Genomic DNA, 19,227 nt, shown 5'->3' on the forward strand with positions numbered 1-19,227 from the left:
TTTTTTTAAAGTTTTTTATTAGTGAATCACCGTGAGGTACATTGCAGACTTACAAACTTTCGTGCTTGCGTTTCAGTCGTACAGCGATCGAGTACCCATCCCTCCACCAGTGCCCATTCTCCACCACCGATGGTCCCAACATCCCTCCCACCACTCCCACCCTGTCCCCCCAAACAAATTTTTAATGGTGCAGTACAGATTCTAGCAATAATAAGAGTGCGTGTATGGGGGCATGGGGGGGGGTGTGCGTTTGTGTGTGGAGGTTGTGGGTGTGTGTATTTTCATTATCTGATTGGGCTTTTCTCCTTCCCCCTATGCCTTCTATTTACCTTTTACTCAGCTAAATGACAGGAATGATCGTGCTTACTGTTGCTTATTATTCTAGCCTCAGTCTCTTGCAGGCTAACTACCAGTAACACTCAGTAAATATTTGATAAAAAACACAGGTGATTGCTGCTTTGTCGGCTGGGTAGATGATGTTTTCTTACTGTGTCGTCTCCTTGTACTGGGGTTGCTGGTTTCCTCCTGGTTGCTTTGTACTGGTGTGCAAATTAATCATGTGCCAGTATGACCAGAGCGAACCAGAAATGAAACCGTGGCGTGTGTCTGCGCAGGACGTACCCGATGACCTTGACGGAGCCCCCATTGAGGAGGAGCTTGACGGTGCGCCTCTCGAGGATGTGGATGGGATCCCGATCGACGCCACCCCCATTGATGACCTGGACGGGGTCCCCATCAAGAGTCTTGACGACGATCTGGACGGAGTGCCCCGTGAGTGTGCAGGCTGCAGCTCGCACCCGGCTGAGGGGAATGAGCTGCCTTCTGACGCAGCTGGCAGGCCCCAGCCCCTCCCAGTCTCCCAGAGCTCAGACACCCAGTAATAGACGTCAGTGTGCCAAGGAAAGGTCTCCTGGTCCTACTTTCCTGTGGGCTTGACTGACCTTTTCCCCCTCCTCCCTCTTGTTGTCTGCCCAGGGGCTCGTATACACCAGGCTTGTTCCTTGCACACTTGGTTACGGTAGTTGCCAAGGGTCACTCGTTTCGGTACTCCACCACGTTCTGGCTGTGGTGCTCGGTGCGGGAGGGGGGGGTCACCGTGGTACTCGCCAGGGCTCACATTTGCTGGCCCTGGTGATCAAACATCTTTTCATTTCTTTGCTCATCCGGGGTCACCCCACTTTATTACGAGGCTCACGCATACCTGGCTGCATATTATGACTTACGTACTTGCAGGAAATTTCTTCTTTCTGTTTTTGGGCCACATTCAGCAACGCTTAGTGGTTAGCTCCTGGCTCTGCACTCAGGGGTCACTCCTGGCGGTGCTCCGGGGACCATTTGGGGTGCTGGGGATTGAACCCAGCTCAGGTGGACCGTGTGCCTGGCAAACTCTCCCTGCTATACTGTTGCTTTGGCCCAAACAGGAAATTCCTGCAGAGCCAGGGATCGCAGATGGCAGCGGCCAGAGGCAGCGACAGTCATCCAGAAGCACTTGAGCGCCTAGTGGCAGCCCCGGCTTGGGCTGTTGTCTTTGTGCTCGCCTGCGTGAGGTGTTCTGGGCTGCTGGCATCGCCCCCCGGCCCCAGGGGCTCTTTTCATTTCCAGTTTACTGAAGTTAAAGGTTTTTTTTTTTTTTTTTTGCTGTCCAAAATTATTTTTGGAATTATGAAGTATGTGCAATCTTACACATTTGAATTACATATTTAAAGTATTGAACACTTTATGAAATCTATAAGCATCTGTTAGGTGAAAGTATTGAGGACTTTTTTAATGCAGTAGCTTAATTTGCTTACATAAATTAACAACTTACTGTTCTGAGTTGATCACATGCCATTTAAAAATTAAACCACAGGCTAGAGAGGTAGATCGGCTCTAAGTTTGTTCTTAGTTCTGGTACTAATCCACTTGTGACCTTATCTTACCTTTTTTTCCTTCTTTTTTGGGCGAGTAGAGGCACACACCTGGTGGTACTCAGGGGCTAGTCTCGTGTTGGTCACACAGCAGTGCTGGAGGTCCCTGTGGTGCCGGGGACTGAGCCCTGGGATTCTCGTGCTCTAGCCCTCTGCACCGTCCACGGCCCCTTTATGAGATGTCACAGTGCGGGGAACACCCAGGGGCTACTTGGTTTAACCGTGACTAATAGCCCGTGTTCTCTTGGCAGTGGATGCAACGGAAGATTCAAAGAAAAATGAGCCTATATTCAAAGTTGCTCCCTCGAAGTGGGAGGCTGTTGATGAATCTGAATTGGAAGCACAGGGTGAGTCAAGTACTATAAACAACGAATTTCAGAAAGCTTTTTATTTTATTTATTTATTTTTTTGTTTCTGTGTTCTGTTTTTATTTATTTTTAAAATTTATTTTATCGAATCACTATGTGGAAAGTTACAAAGTTCTCAGGCTTATGTCTCAGTTATACAATGCTTAAACACCTGTCCTTTTACCAGTGCCCATATTCCACCACCCAAAAAAAAAAAAAAAAAGCCGGTACACCCCCCACCCCCACCTGCATAACTGATAAAATTCACTTCATTTTCTCTTTACCTTGATTACATTCCATATTTCAACACAAAACTCATTATTGTTGTTGGGGTTTCAACACAGAACTCACTATTCTTCTTGGAGTTTATTCCCCCAAAATACGGCCCTATTGACAAGGAAACATTTGATAATTAGTTCTCCACTAATGAGAATAAAGAGATATAAGGTCACCTGCGGCCGCGCGGTTTAGGATTTCTATGTTTTAGTAATTAAGTACATGGGGATTAAAGTGGGAAATTTCATCATTTCCCTTCCTGGGGCAGCATAGAGCAAAAGCTTAGTTCACAGTCTGGGGACATGGCTTCGAGCACTTGCTGGGTTCAGAAGTAATCTAGCTGGCTCTGGATGTTGGTTGTTCAGCAGCAAAGCGGCCGTGCAAACGCATGGCCACCCGGTTCAAATCTTGGAGCGCGGGCCGGAGCCAGTACCGGCCCCAGCCCGAGACTCTCAGAAGGCTTTTTAAAGCTATTTTCTGTGATAAAAAAATATAACCAATAACAAAATTAGTTATTGGTTGTATTTCTTTTATGTTCTGTAATGTTTTTAATCTAAGACCCAGTTGATTACCATAGTATCTGTTGAGTGAGAAGTTCTCTTTGTGGTTGCTGTTAAAAATTTCTTTGATCCTTTAGTTTGGAAGCTTTGGAAAGTAACCAGAAAAATCTGAAAACCTTTTAGGTTAAGGTAAATGGAACATTGTACTGGTTTTAAATCCGCTTAGAGGTCAGTTTCAGAACCCACGCTTGGTTTAAATGTTCAGGCCTGTCTTTATAACCTGGATGTGTATCCTCATGCTCACCACCTGTAATCCTCAGGACTTTCAGATTCTAATGAAATAAATCATAACCGTCCAACAAGAAGTAATGAAGACACCATTATTTGTTATCTCTCGTATGTAAACAAACTGGTGTAGGTGTGAGGAAAGAAATGGATTTAGCACATAGAAATACTCAATAATAGATAAGTATAAATTAAAATGCCTGTGACTGAAACTTTAAATTCTCAGGCAATGCATCTTAGGTGTTAACTGCAAAAGTGCTGGCTTTCCTTATGGAATTACATCTTTTTTTCCCTTTCATTCAGCTGTAACGACTTCTAAGTGGGAGTTATTTGACCAGCATGAAGAATCAGAAGAAGAAGAAAATCAAAAGTAAGAATCTGTTTCGAATATACTGTTTCTTACTGCATATACACTTTTTTCATAAATAGGTACGCTTGAAATAATAGTGAAGAAAACTTCACTGTTTAAAAGGCTTACTTAGAGGGTGATTTTGTGTTCTCCATTGTTTTTCTAGTGAATAAAGAGCTTTTGATTTCTGGTCTTAATGCATTTGGTTTCAGTTTGCTTTTGGAGTTTATTTTTCAACACTAGCTTTTCCACTTCGTAGTTATAGAATGGTCAGTTGCATTTGTTTCCAATCTTTGTCATCAAATATTATTTCAGCACCACATGCAACAGTGATTTTTAAGATGTGAATGTGATGACCCTTTCCTTTTGGGCTACGAGTCACCGAGGAAATGCTGCATCATGACCGTTCAGTAGGTTCCTCCGATGTCAGCACCCCAGGGAAGCTAGGGTTACTGTGGTTGCCCTGACTAGGGAGGTTCTCGGGGGCCACTGAGGGTAGAGGGGCGTGTGGTGCCAGGACAGAACCCACTGCCTGCCACCTGCGAGGCCTGTGCTCTGCCACTTGAGCCACACCTCGTCCCAGAGTCCCTTCGTGTTTGTTGGCGAAGAGAGTGGCGTTGAGAGCACAGAGCAGCCCTCTGGTTCCCGGTTCTAGAGCGGGAAGCCCCGTGGGTCCCAGCAGCAGTTGGACTGGTGTGTTGAGGGGGTGGGTACTAGTAGCACTTTGATTGTTGTTGAAGAATTGTGATTCCTCAGCCCCTGTGGAAAGTCGGGTTTGCGCAGGCGGGGGACGCTTGGAGGCAGCGACCCCAGGGGACAAAGCAGCGGCTGTGCTGAGGGACATAGTTCTCTGAGGCCCTGGGGGCCACAGGCCTGGGACGTTGGCTTTCAGTTACTCGCTCCTTTACCACGCCGGCGCCTGCCAGCAGTAATGCCTTTTGCCAGTTGGAGAATCGCTACTTTATTTTTATTTATTTTTTTTGCTTTTTGGGTCACACCCAGTGATGCTCAGGGGTTACTCCTGGCTTTGCACTCAGGAATTGCTCCTGGCAGTGCTTGGGGGACCATATGGGATGCCGGGGATCGAACCCAGGTCGGCCGCATGCAAGGCAGACGCCCTACCCGCTGTGAGAATCGCTACTTTAAAATGAGTCTGTCCTCATGAATAATTTAGGCAAAGGGGGTAGAAGAGGTGTTGCAGAACGGAAAATTATTACTTTGTTCCTAAAAATGTTTTTATACATAAGCGTGAATACATTTTGCATTGGTGATAGAATATAAATAGAGAACATCGGCCACTAGAAATACATAATAGGAAAATAATATTGAAGGTACAAAGCAGGGAAAAAATAAAAATAATATTGAAGTTTGAAAGCAAGGAAAAAAATGCTTTTCTGTCTATAACCATCTGATCCTCATGCCTCACTGTTGCTCTCTAGTGGCTGGATCCAAGATGCTTTTGCCTAGAAACTGCTATTGAAAACTCTTGTTCTTACTTGTGGTAAAAATAGGAGTAAAAGTGTATGTAGCACTAAAGTTTTAAGTAGTAATTTTATGAGGATGGACTTGTATTGGTCTTGAGTCTTGGATTTCTTCTTTTATGAAGCAAGATGGTTTTCATTGAGTTAAGTTTACTGAGATGTCGGGGGGAGAAAGATAGGAATATTTGTTCAAGAGACAGACAGGCTTGAAAGAGTGAGCAAGCAGTGCCGAGCAGTTGTACAGTGGGGAGGGCATTTGCCTTGTACATGGCTGACCCGGGCTCCGTCCCCGGCATACCGCCAGGAGTAATCCCTGAGCATCACCAATGTGATCCCACCCAGGCAGAATAACGTTCAAGAGAGAACATGGTCCAGTGTTGAATTTCTGTGTAGTTCATCCTTACGCAAAATGCAGTCCTCAGACTGTGTGTTCAGGGTGTGCTTGCAGAAGACGGGCAGGACTGCTGTGCCCGTGGGGGCAGCCTGGCACCATCTGCTCGCTCGCTTGCTTAACTTGTTCGCTCTAGATGGCTTCTAGAAAGAGGAGAAATTCTCTGTTTCTCACTCGCTTCTCAGTGTGTTTGGACACACAGGCTGAGGAAGAGTTTCCAGGAGCAACTCTGACAGGCTTCCTGGCGCGTTCCATTCTTTAGGCTTCATCGGCTGCGTTATTCCTAGAGTTCTCTGCTAGTCAGATAGTCTTTGTACTCGGCATAACGACTTCATAGTAATTCTCCGGGACTCAGAACTGTGTCTCATTACAGTGTCTGAGCGCTCCTGGAGGAAGGGCGAACATTGCCTTTAGGCATTCTCTCATTAGAAGGCCTCTGTTAATTCTGCAGGAATTGCTGATGTTTCATTTAACTGCTGCAGGAAAAGTTGCAGGGTGAAAGGTGCTACTTTGTGAACAGATGTTTAGTGACCGAGTTGTTCTTTAACAGACATAAGGAACTAAATGTTAAAATTTTAAGGCAGTGGAAAATTAGCAGTATTTCAGGTGTAATTTCTTTTTTTGGCTACCTTGACATGCAGTGTGTTCTTTTTTTCTGAAGTCAAGAGGAAGAAAGTGAAGATGAAGAAGATACTCAGAGTTCCAAATCTGAGGAACATCACCTGTACTCGAACCCGATCAAAGAGGAAATGACGGAGTCGAAGTTTTCGAAGTACTCGGAAATGAGTGAGGAAAAGCGAGCCAAACTCCGTGAAATCGAGGTCAGTGTCACGGCAGCCTCTGAATCTTGCTGCCACGGCATGCTCCGGCCCGTCCCAGCGTCCAGCCAAACCTGGCTGCTGGCTGCTCTTCCCCCTCACAGTGGAGTGCCGAGAGACTGAGATGGGGAGCGAGTGCCGCACCCGACACTCGGCCTCCCTCTTGCCCCTCCCCCTGTAACTCCCATTACATGTGTGTACTTTTAAAGTCTACTTTCTGTTTTGTTTTTTTTCCATCCCCACAGCTTAAAGTTATGAAGTTTCAGGATGAATTGGAATCTGGAAAAAGACCTAAAAAACCAGGCCAGAGCTTTCAGGAGCAGGTTGAACACTACCGAGATAAGCTTCTTCAGCGGGTAAGAGCTGAGCTCAGTCCTGTGTGTTTTCTGCTTCATAGCTGTACTTCCAGAGTTCCTTGTTCAGCTGACTGGAGTGCATGTCTGTGTACTTACCAAGATAGTCTGTTTCCGTTTCTATACTGGGATGCATAAATGCTGGCTACTCGTAGATCACTCAGGACATTTGAAATTCGAGGCGTACCAGCATTTCAACTTGGAGGAGAGTTGGCGGGTACTGGCACACATTCTCTTCCGGCTCCTCTGAGACCCAGATGACGCTGCTAGCGGCAGACTTTCAAACTGGAAGTGCGGTGGGCCTTACCACATTGTGATAACAAGACCCCAGCTGGCCGAGACGAGGCTGAGGGAGATCCAGGAGCCAGGGTCAAGTTCGCCTCACACTCCTTTGCCAAGAAAGGGTCTTTGGGGGACTGGAGCGATAGCACAACGGGTAGGGCGTTTGCCTTGCACGGGACTGACCCAGGTTCGATTCCCAGCATCCCATAAGGTCCCCCGAGCACCGCCAGGAGTAATTTCTGAGTGCATGAGCCAGGAGTAACTCTTGTGCATTGCCAGGTGTGACCCAAAAAGAAAAAAAAAAATAGGGGGGAAAAAAAAGAACGGGTCTTTGGGAGCAATGAATTCATGCCTCATCTATGAATTCTAACCCTAGGGCCCTGTACTTCGAACACAGGAAGTGGGAAAACATAGGGAGCTCGAGAACTTGGAACCCATGCCGTAATGGTTGAAGGAGCCCAGGGATTCTAATTGTATCTGTCTCTCGTCAAAACCAGGGTGTCTAGAGAGAGAAGCAGGGGAAGGGGATGGCGGGAAGGCGGCTCAGGCAGCCCACAGCCCTGCTGGGTCTCTGCTGGGCACTGCAGGAGTCACGGTGGGAGCCACTTTTGCGGGACTCTGCATGAGCTCAGGTCCGGTCATTTTCTTAGTGGGCCTGGTGGCTGCACTGTCCAGTGAGCGGAGGCTGCTTCTGGCGCTGCCCAGGGGTCACTCCCGGTCAGTGCTCAGGGGACTATATGCAGTGCCAGGAGTTGAACCAGGGTTGGCTACATGCAAGACCTTACTTCCCTGCACTACCTCAGCGCCTGAAACCCAAGTTCGGTCATTTTTGTTCACATTCCAGCTGACGGGCAGAGCGTGCCGCTGGTGTCGTAGCCGGAATGTTGAAAATAGTGTGATAGGTACTAAGTGTGCGGAGTTTGGGCTTTGGGACGTCAGTCATTAGGAAAAGAAAGCCAGCCTGGAGATCCTCAGGGGAGTTTCCATAGGGGTGAGAGCAAGCTCCGTGTGTGCCCTGCGGGCCCTGCCTCTGACCTGCGTGCGAGACCGTGCTTCAGTGCCGCACACACACCGGCCCAGTCCTCTCTGCCTCCGCCACGGCAGTGACCAGGAGAAGGCCGCCACTCAGCCTGCCCACCTAGCTCCGGAGCTGCTGGCGCTTCCCTGATTGGTGAAAGGGAAATGCGTTTTCTCTGGGCCACAGCTTGGGTCTGCGCTGAGCTCTGTGGTGTTCAGAAAACAGTCCTGAGGGAGGAAGGATTGTAATGCTACAGAGAGAGAGAGAGAGAGAGAGTGAGTGTGTGTGTGTGTGTGAGAGAGAGAGTGTGAGAGTGTGAGTGATTGGATTCTCCTTGGAGATGAAGAAGTGTCAGGGCAGCCCATCCGGTGGTGTGGGCAGCAGGGCGGGGCCGGCGCTCCTCACCCTTCCCGGGGCCAGTGTCAGGGCTGGGCTTCCGTGGCCTCGAGCTCGCCCTCTCAGTGCGTTCACGGGAGAGAAATGAAGTTCTCAGTAGTCGCGTGCTAAGTAGAGATCTGCGGAATCCTCACTTTGTTTGAGGATTGGCAATTATAGCAGCTGGAGATAAAGCAAATCAGCTATTTTTCTGGTTTCTAGAATTGTATCATTATGTGGTCGGTTTGTACTTTATAAATTAATACTTAAAATTGCCATTGTAATTGGTATTTGCCTTTTACTATTAGAATTTTTTGGTGGGCAGTTACTACAGTTAGCCGTCTGAACTATTTCTTAGCCTGTTGCTCTGGTAAAGTGCTCTCTGGGTTCCAGCGGCTTTCTGTAGCATTAGAACGCTGTTGCCCTCTAAGCTGGAAAGCTTGGTGGACGCTTTGCTTTTCTGAGGGGGTGTGGCTTGTTTATTCTTTCAAATGGAACGATAGCGCGGTGGCATTGGAACTTGGGTTCACATCTGACTTCATCATTAAGGGCCCGTGGGAATGGTACTTAATCTTTCTGAATCTCATTTTTCATCTTGAGAATGAGGATAATAGTATTATTCCTAGGGGTGTTTTAAGGACTTACATGAATTGATTACTGCAGAGTATAAATCTCTTGGCAAGCACTCAGCATCTCTGTTGCTAGTGTCACGCTCAGTACAAGTCGAAGAAATGGCTGTTCTTTTGAAGAGCCCCTTTTAGAAGAAAGGTGTACTTGGATTCATGGTTGGAGACATAGTTAACTAGAAGAGGAATATAAATATTACATAATGCGACATAAATGAGATCAACCCAGGCTGTTTTCCCCCTCCGTAACCAAATATTCTTTCTTTTTAAACAGGAGAAAGAGAAAGAATTAGAACGAGAACGAGAAAGAGATAAGAAGGATAAAGAAAAATTGGAATCTCGATCCAAAGACAAAAAGGAGAAGGATGAGTGTACTCCCACAAGGAAGGAAAGGTGGGCGGTCTTTCCTCGTCCTGGCGCAGCCTTCAGAGTCTGGGGGTTGTCTCCTTGGTATCTTCATTCCTGATACCAGCACATGGGCCGAATATTTTTTCTCATAAACATATTTAGCTTCTGCCTGTAGGAGGCAGAATTAGCTGAGAAATGGGGCCGTTGGCACTTGGCCTGGTTAACTGGGACATCATTTCTTGCACGGTTCAGATGGTGCCTTAGCCTAGCGTGAGCGTTCAGTTACCGTATTAAGTACGTAACCTGAGGCTTGAATAACTCAGCAGCTTGCGGTATCTTCCTCCTTGCCCTTGGTATAAGCATTTCTTCTGGTGTCACTATGCCGAGGCTGCTAGCCTAAATTTCTCATTCCTGTTTGAAAAGAATATTACATGCATGGGGCTGGGCTCCTTACTCTCGGTCCTCATTCTAACCAAATTATTTCTCTTTAGTTCTTATTTCTGTGAATTTTGTAAAGTTTTGATTTTAGAGAATTTTTTTCAGTTAACAGGAGTGTGGTTTCCCTTACAAAATCCAATGTTAAAATAGATTTCTGGCTCAGTCATTCTACAGATAGTTCCAGTTAGCAGTCACACTAATTGGCTTTACAAATCTGTCACTTTACTGCTTTAATATTTCAGATTTATGGGAATACATAGAGAATTCATAGGGATCCTTCACCCACATCCCCCAGATGTTAACAGTTTTGCTTGGGCTTTATTTTCTTTTTCTCTTTCCTTTCCTTTTCTCCCAACCTTTAAGAGTCACCAATACGATGCTCCTTTTTCTTAGATAGTCATGATAAAAGTTTCAGGAAACGGGCTCAGAAAGTTAACATTAAAGACTAATCAGAGACCTTAATGAAATCTTGCCCATACCCCAATATGGTCTATAGGAAAAGAAGATTCAGTTTAGTAAGATCCAATTTTTGTCTCCCGTTGATCTGCTTTTAACAAGTCCTTGATACTAGAGGGCCTTGGGTGTTGCTGGGAAATAGCGCTACGGCGTCAGGACGTTGGCAGGAGCGAGGGTTAGTCGGGAAGTAGAGAGACCGGCCCTGGCTCCCTCTGGTGCGTGGGGCTTTGGTCCGAGGAACACTGATGGCGTCGGGGCGACTGGTAGGAGTTGTTCACCGGGAGGCGGATGAGTCTGACCCTGGCTCACTGGTGGGGGGCGCTTTGTTCCGTAGGAAGAGGCGGCACAGTGCGTCCCCTAGCCCGTCTCGCAGTAGCAGTGGGAGACGAGTGAAATCCCCATCACCCAAGTCGGAGCGATCAGAGCGATCTCATAAGGAAAGCTCCCGGTCCAGGTCGTCTCACAAGGACTCTCCCAGAGACGTTAGCAAAAAGGCCAAAAGGTAAACCGAGTCCTGTGGTTACGGGTAACAGTCAAATGCCGCTTTCCTTGTTACTCTACCAGCTTTTGAGAATCAGTTGGCAGCCTTGTCACTTTTTTATTTAAAACAATTTTTTTGAGAATCAGAAAAGCCAAAGAGATTTGCTTTCATTTTTCATTGTTCCTTCCCACTTTCCGCCCTGTTTCCTCTGTCAGCGAAGCCCAAGCCTGTGGCGAAGGCAGCCAGGCACTCCGGCTGCTCGGCCAGCATGTCCCCGGGGGTAGGACAGCTGCTTTCCTTTCCTGTCTGCACTTCCTTTCTCTAGAATGTTCTCTGACTCGGGTGCAGGCTGGAAGGACACCTCTCCGCAAGTCCCCTCACAGCTCTCTCCACAGTAGTTTTATAAGACTCTGAGTCTACGGGCTCCAGCTACGTCAGCTATTCAGTGCATGTTAGCATGCTTTTATTGCAGTTCTCAAAAAGTGGCTTAGACGTGCTTTACTTACTTTGTTTTTATATTAAAGAATTCTCTTGAGCTGAAGCGAACTGTTTGATATGTGAAATCCCTAATTGCTCTTTTTAGTAAAACCTCACTAAAGTCAGTGGCACGGGTGCTTTGTGTCTCGCCACGACGTTCTCGGGGATGCACTTGGACAGCGGTGCGCAGCTGGCACCTCCCCGCCAGCAGGCAGACCTCGCGCCCCTGTTTCCACGTGCCATAGGTGATTCCGAGCCATTTTGTAGTGTAGCCTAGCGGATGTGCAGTTTAGACAGAGTCTCAGTGACCTGGGGTTTCCAGTCTGGTTCCACTGTGGCTCCCGAGCAGCGTCAGGCCAGGAGCCTGTAAGAGCACGTGCACCACTCAGGGCCCTGGGGTCTCCCCAGGAGGGGGTACATTAGGCTTTTAGTGGTTTTCACTGTCCCTGCTAACGGTGGTTGCAGTTGATGTATGACAGCCATGTTTGGCCATGTGAGCATTTTGATCACTTGTTTCTGTTTCTTTCCTCAGATCACCATCTGGTTCAAGGACACCTAAGAGGTCTAGGCGATCACGGTCTAGATCCCCTAAAAAGTCAGGGAAGAAATCCAGATCCCAGTCCCGGTCTCCACACAGGTCTCATAAGAAGTCAAAGAAAAACAAACACTGACATTTTTAAGATGTTGTCACTTACTGGAAATGCGGTTTTGTTTTGTGCCCGAACAGTCTTTTTTTTTTTTTTTTTTTTAGAAAAAAACAAAAATGAAAAAAAAATCAAATGAAAAGCATTCCTGGGGTTTTTTTTGTTTGTTTGTTTGTGAATGCATGTGTAAACTCACGAGGAACTGCATCTGTAGACCTGTTGTTGTTTTATATTGTATAAATTACTTTCGTTGTGGCCGTTTCTCAAGATGAAATTTTTACTGTGCTAATGAATTTCATCCGAAATGTGTATAATGGATCTCTTGGCAGTAGTAGTATTTTGTTTTAGGATGTTGTGACTTAGCAAAAATAATACAGATGTCTTTCCCCTTTTTTGTAGCTTTGACAATTTTAATTAGATTTCAAATAAAATCTGAACAGAAAACTGCAACGTTGTTTTCTTGCCCTAATGGTGACATCAAGTCCCTTAAAGCCCTACTGAGTTTGACGTTTGTCATGTTCTCACACTGGGGCTCCACTGTTGAGTGGCTGATGGTTGGTGTTTCACAGAAGGCGGCCTCTCGGAAGCAGAGGCCCCGACTGCTGCCTTACCAGCCTGTTTCTCCGACACCGCACACTTGGTGTTGGAGTTGGAGCCCAGAGATCAGGGACAGGGGGTGTGGCTGTGTTTGTTAGGGCGTCACTACACGTGGCTTCAGCCGGCCTGTTTCTCCGACACCGCACACTTGGTGTTGGAGTTAGAGCCGGCTGGTGTTTGTTAGGGCATCACTAACCGTGGCTTCAGCCGGCCTGTTTGTCAACTGAAGTGATTGCAGTTTGCACACTCAACTCTTGAGTCCTGAGCAGCCGTTTATTTTTAGGGGGGAAGTGACATCTCCATCTTTGTTCCATCTTCTGTCACGAGGGACGTCGCCTGTATGCGTCATCCAGCCAGAGCCGTCTCCGGCGTCCCCAGCGCCATGGCCCCCTGCTGGCCCAGAGGTGGTCTTTCAGACACTGCTTCAGAGGTTTCCACGGGGTTCTGTTTCAAGTACCTTGGCTTTTTTAGGAATTTAATTTCAGGTTTAGCTTTAAGTAAAATTGAAGGCACAAGTTTTTAGGAAAATAAACATGCATCGGTTTGTAAATGTCGGGTGCAAAACGTTGGTTTTGACCATTTGCAGTTTTGGAACCTGTCACATAGGAATAAAACTGCTGCAGTGTGAGGAAGAAATAGCACTTGTATAATATTTATAATGTTAATTCTGTAGAGTGTAATAAAGGGTTGTGTAGACTTGAACTGACATTACTCCAGTTGTTTGTTCAGGCCCTTGGCACAGCGGTTGGTGACTCCCCTCCCCACTCCCCAGCACCAAATAGGAAAGGGTTCTAATGGATTGCTTTGAATTAGCCCAACTGTTTGCGTGGTTTCCCTTAGTCTGCCCTGATCACAAAATAAAACATGCTGTCCTATGGTTTGGGAGGTAGGTATGTTAACTGGCAAACCTACACTAGTTCTAGGAAACTGCCAGATTACTTCTCTTAGTAGTTCTTTTGAGTGTTTTTTTCTTTTTTATTTTTTATTAGTGAATCACCATGAGGTATCTTATCCTTCATTTTTTATGTTTGTTCATGTCACTAGAAAAGATTAATTCCAGAGTGATTAAGGATCAGCATTTGTTTGGTGCGGGTTTTTATTTTTATTTTTATTTTTATTATTTTTTTTTTCTTTCTTTTTTTTTTTTTTTAAATTTTTATTAAATCACCATGTGGAAAGTTACAAAGTTCTCAGGTTTATATGTCAGTTATACAATATTCAAACACCCATCCCTTCACCAGTGCCCAAATTCCACCACCAGAAACCCCAGTTTACCCCCCCGCCCCCACCCCCTACCCCCTACTGTATAACTAATGAATTTCACTTCATTTTTTCTTTACCTTGATTACATTCCATAATTCAACACAAAACTCACTATAGTTGACATAACTCTCTCTCTCTCTTTTTTTTCTCTTTTTCCTTTTCCATTTTTTTTTTTTTTTTAATTTTTCCCCCTCATCCCCCTTCCTGCGCCTCATAGTATGGTGTACTCCACGCCACGTTGGCCAGCGTGGGGCTTTTGCTTAGCTCATAGTCCAGAGGTGGCTGTTACATTAAGAACCTTCAATATTTCAACAAAAACTTACTGTTATTATTTGGAGTTTCCCCCCCAAGTCTGACCTGTTCAAATGGTTTTTAAGGACCTACTAATAGAGCCATTTTCAAAGTAATCTTTTTTTTCTCCCATCATTGCTGGAGAGAATGGGATTTTATATAATTTTCTTTGCAAAAATAACAGTAGTGACTTAATGGTAACCTGGGCATGTCTGTGTTTGTTAGGATCCTTGTATAGGCTTAGAAATACATGGTCAGGTAATAACTTTGACAGTCAGGTGGCAAGGAATGTTTGTTTGGAGAACAGAGGGTGTAGTGGGTATTGGGAATTGGCTTGGTGCGCAGTCACCCTGCTTCACTTCCCAGCACCCCACACGGTCCCCCCCCCCCGGCCCGCCAGCAGTGATTCCCGAGTGCAGTCAGGAGTTACCCTTCAGCACCATTGGGGGTGAGCCCCCAAGCAAGAAGAAGAACAGCAACAAAGAATGTTTATTTTTCAGAAAGATCTAGGGAGCAGGAGTGGGAGCTGTTGGCTGAGTTTGGGGAGGTCTTTTCTGGCCATCCTCTGACGGCTGTGGAGGAGTTGGCGCTTCCCGTGAGGCTGGGTGCAGTGAAGGACCTTGATTCCAGCTCGGGGTGAGACGGACTTGCTTCGGGTGGGCGGGAGTTGCTTCGGCCTGATTGGATTTGTATTCTGGGAGCTGATGTGCCGGTTAGATCCCATCGGGGGAGTTTTAGATTCTGTTGGGTCGTTTGGGGGTTTTGAGTTTTGGTGAGTGCACGTGGTATCCTTAAGCTTCTTCCAATTTACTTAGTAGAAATGTCTCAAACAAGCGTAGCTTTCCGTGGAGACTATGAAAGTTAAACGTGACCAGAAACGGGTGAGGATAAGGGAGCTGCTTCGTGGGGTCTCTATAGTGACGGCGCAGTTTCCCTTCTGAAGAAGAGTCTCAGGCTCGCTGGCTGCGGGCCGGCCCAGCCGTGGTGGCCATGCGTCCATGCGTTGCTTCCTGTGCCGGTGATGCAGGTCAGACTGCCCTAAGGCTGTGGGGAGCTCAGCCAGCCCCCGCTCACAGGGAGCCGCAGGTTACTCTCACCCCCTCTGCCCTGTAGGCCGGAGAAGGAACTCGTGTGTCTTAGCAGGGGGTCGCCTGAATGACGGGATCATGCCCTGAGACTCCCCCTCCACCTGTGTTTCCTTACTGATGTATATACGGGAAGTTGGGAGCTAGAGCATGTTGAGTAGAGGTGAGAGAACCGAAATGACGGAAATCCCTGAACCCCAAAGAATGCTTTTATTGGCTCCAAATGTCTTTTCCTCTTTTTTTTTTTTCTGCTACAGTTTGCAGAAATGACTAGCCTGACCTAATTTTTCTGTATTGCAGACCGTTCCTCTGGGCTTACCCTGAAAATTTTTTCTCAATTTAAGAATCTCAGAGGGAGGAAATACTTGGCTTTAGACACTATTCCCCCCCACTTTGGTATTCTTGAGCACCTGAAAATGTTTCAGTCATGAGCTAGCTTAAGTTTGTTAGCAGTAGGCTGTACACGTCATCTTTGTGGGGGTGTGAGTTCCGAGAGTCACCTGGCCGCAGCTGAAGTTTATCATGGGATCATTAAACGATCATTAAACATGAGAGCAAGTCTTTGTGTTACCAAAAGCCTCGTCCCCTGTTTGGTCACCACGGCTGCTTGACTTCTACTGCAGATAGTGTCTCGGAAAGTAAAAAGCACCAGTTTTCAAAAGACCAGACATTGAAGAAAGAGATTTCCCTCCTTTTTCCTCTGAACATTGTCATCGAGAAGCTCATTGCAGAGGCTGCAGTGCAGACACCGGGAGACCAGCCCAGGGGCGAGGGACGGTCAAAACTCAGAAAGTCCTGGACACAGGTTGGCAAAGGCTTGATGGGCGCTTTGCCTGGGGTCCTTTCTGAGTGTCCTGGACCTAGGTTCTCTTGGGTACAGACCCCACAGCACAGGTGGGGGTGGAAGGTGGGGACCGCCCCTGTTGGCACAGCCCACACACTGAGGGGTTTCTGTGGTCTAGATGCAGCCATCATGTGCCCTCACTCATGTTCTTGTGGAGTTGTGCTGGGAATGATTTGTGTTTCATCCTTGTGCTTCCACAAACATTACGTTTCATCTCTGGTGGTGTGAAATATCAGGAAGTATGTTTTCAGAGGAGAATACTGGTAGATGGAAATGGGCTCTGCCGAAAGGGTCCTTCTGCAGCGAGAGGCGGCGCTTCCTCTCCGAGGGTCCTGGCTGACGGAAGGATGAAGTTCCTCGGAGAGTTTCTTTACAGACGGTCACAGATTGTTTTTCTATGTGAAGTTTCTGTAATTGCAGACAATAAGGTGGTAGTTTGTCTTTCCCGAGGGTTTTTGTTTTTAACTTAATAAAGATCCTTTGTTTTCCTAGCAGACCTTAGACTATTGTGTGACTGTCCCGAGCCCAGCAAACACCCTTGGCTTTTGGCAGGTTTCTCCCCTGCAAAGGCATCACTGCGGTTTGCGTGTTTAAGCTATAGCCAGCTATTCTTAGGACGCTCCGGACTAGGAAACTGCATTACCTTATTGATTTCCTTTTTGGGGAAGATAATTTACTTCTATTTGATTTTGTTGAGAGAGTTTCAAATAGGAGAATGAACACAGGCCCTCAGCCTGCAGATAATCACTTGCTGGTATGTGTCACAGCTGAGACTTTAACCATCAAGTGTCACTCGCACATCAGGACAATACGTAGTGCATTTAAATGTTTAGTTTTAACGGTCCGGGATGGGAGCGATAGCACAGCGGGGAGGGCGTTTGCCTTGCACGCGGCTGACCTGGGTTCGATTCCTCTGTCCCTCTCGGAGAGCCCGGCAAGCTACCGAGGGAGAGTATCCCACCCGCACAGCAGAGCTTGGCAAGCTCCCTGTGGCCTATTCGATAGGCCGAAAACAGTAATAACAAGTCTCACAATGGACATGTTAACTGGTGCCCACTCGAGCAAATCAATGAGCAACGGGACAACCATGCTATAGTTTTAACGGTGAAAATCTCATAACCTGATTTGCCAGCTTAATATTTCACATGCACGTGTCAGTGTTGGCAGCATCCATCTCTCAAGGGTTTGTTTGTTTGACAACATGGAAACTTGAGGGGTGGGGAGGCAGGGCTGGAGCAAGTGCCTCCAGCCGGTGGTTCACTTGGCTTGCGTGTGGCTCACCCGAGTTCTTTCCCCAACACCACACTACCAGGAGTGATCCTTTTTTTTTTTTTAAATTTATTTATTTTTAATTAGTGAATCACCGTGAGGGTACAGTTACAAATTTATACATTTTTGTGCTCATGTTTCCCTCATACAAAGTTCGGGAACCCATCCCTTCACCAGTGCCCATTCTCCACCACCAGTAAACCCATCATCCCTCCTACCCTCCCCAATCCCATCTCCCCCCACCCCACCCCGCCACTGTGGCAGGGTATTCCCTTCTGTTCTCTCTCTCTAATTAGCTGTTGTGGTGTGCAATAAAGGTGTTGAGTGGCCACTGTGTTCAGTCTCTAGCCCACATTCAGCCCGCATCACCCTTCCCCCGCATGGCCTCCAACCGCATTATACTTGGTGATCCCTTTTCTGAGTTGCCCTCTCTCCAGAATGTGAGGCCAGCCTCCAAACCATGGAGTCAGCCTCCTACCAGGAGTGATCCTTGAGCACAGAGTCAGGAGTAAGGCCTAACCACAGCTGGTTGTGACACCAAAATAAGAACTACATTTCACTTAGTTTGGAGTCCTCAAGGTTCGTCCCACGGGAGCCAAAAGTGCATTGGTTTAACCTTTTTTAAAGTTTTAATATATCCTGACAGAATTTGACAAGGATTTCCCTCCAAATGCTATATTAGCATTTTCTTTTTTGATTAAAAACCTTTGAAAGAAAGTGCAGTGGTGCCAAGAGTGTGTGCGGACTGTTCCCACTTCCGCAACAAATCTTGGCCATCTTGATTACATTTTGTGCTGTTCTAACGGTTCTGTGCGATGTCGCACTAGCACCTCACAGTGTGGGCTGCAGAATGCATGTCCCCAGCGGGGGGGCGTCCTTTCCAGGTGGGCACCGAGCCTGCCCTTGGGCTTTCATGTCACTGCCTCGTGAAAAATAAAAAAATTGGCATTCAGTAAATTGTTTCTGGATTTGATGCTACTCATTTTTAACCACAAAGAAAGTGTGTGGGGCACCTTAGTTTAACCGCTACCTTGTCCTTTTCTGTTTAACGTCCTCTCAGGAGACATGCATCACTAGAGCAGGGCAGGGCTCAAGGACACGGGGCCGAGCGGTGGAGGTGGGCGGGCGACTGAGTGTTTTCCCTCTACCAGCCCGTCTTTCCCCACCTCCTGTCACCTGTGAAGTGGGGACAGCCTTGAGTTTGTTGTAAGGATGAAATCGCACATCCTGTCACTGGCTCAGTGTCCCTACGGTGATACTCAAAAGGAGTGAACATCATTTAATAAAAGAGTAACACGAATTCCAGCGCACAGGTACCACTGAGCACAGTTCCTTGTACCTCATTCACTTTTTGTAAATGCACTTGGGGAGTAGCTTGGTTATTCGCCAGGGATGCTTGATAGTCCGCTCTCCCAGTCCTTTTGTTTGGGGCCACACCTGCTGTGCCCGGGGCTTATTCCTGGCTCTGCTCAGGGTCTCAGGGAGCACAGCTGGTGTGCTCGGGCCTGGAAAGGGTGGTGGGGGGGAGGGAGTGAATGAGGCAGGCCCCTGCCTGCGGTTTGCACTCTCGGGCCCCAGTCTGTGCCCCCCGCCCTGGAGAGTTTCATTCTCTGCTGGTTTGAAAGTAGCCTGAACTGGGTTGAAGACGAGTCTGGGGGGAGGCTTGGGAAAACCTCCCTCCTGGCAGGACCCCCTCCCAGCTGGCCCCCTGCCGAGCAGCACTGGGTGTGGCCCCTAGGGCTGGAGGGAGTAATTGGTAGCCTGTGTTCAGTGTCTGCCACCATGAACCTTGCCAAGTGTGGCCCCGGAGCACAGAGCCAGGAGTCAGCCCTAGCACTACTGGCTATGTCCCCAACGCCCCCCCCCCCCGCAAGACATAAATAGAAAAGTACTTTTGATGGTCATTCATTACAGAATTTCACTCAGAATTCGAGGAAGCCCCAAAGGGGAGTCTCAAGTCAGCCTCAGCGGGGTGTGTGCGTGTGGAGAGCCTGCTGGGGTCGGCGAGGCCAGATTCTCTGCACAG

At 47.3% G+C, this 19,227-nt stretch overlaps 1 protein-coding gene across 3 annotated transcripts in view; it reads left to right on the forward strand.

Moving 5' to 3' along the window:
• U2SURP (U2 snRNP associated SURP domain containing) overlaps positions 1-11,954 on the forward strand; it is a 44,104-nt gene extending 32,150 nt beyond the window's left edge. For all 3 annotated transcript variants that reach the window (XM_055128396.1, XM_055128397.1, XM_055128398.1), the window contains 8 exons: positions 615-771; positions 2,159-2,254; positions 3,619-3,685; positions 6,198-6,357; positions 6,600-6,710; positions 9,283-9,401; positions 10,585-10,752; positions 11,741-11,954. In XM_055128396.1, the coding sequence (XP_054984371.1) occupies positions 615-771; positions 2,159-2,254; positions 3,619-3,685; positions 6,198-6,357; positions 6,600-6,710; positions 9,283-9,401; positions 10,585-10,752; positions 11,741-11,879 (1,017 nt within the window). In that variant the 3' untranslated portion in view covers positions 11,880-11,954. The remainder of the gene's footprint in view (positions 1-614; positions 772-2,158; positions 2,255-3,618; positions 3,686-6,197; positions 6,358-6,599; positions 6,711-9,282; positions 9,402-10,584; positions 10,753-11,740) is intronic.
• The last annotated feature ends 7,273 nt before the right edge of the window (positions 11,955-19,227 follow it).

This window comes from Sorex araneus, chromosome 2 (assembly GCF_027595985.1).
Source record: "Sorex araneus isolate mSorAra2 chromosome 2, mSorAra2.pri, whole genome shotgun sequence".
NCBI lineage: Eukaryota > Metazoa > Chordata > Mammalia > Eulipotyphla > Soricidae > Sorex > Sorex araneus.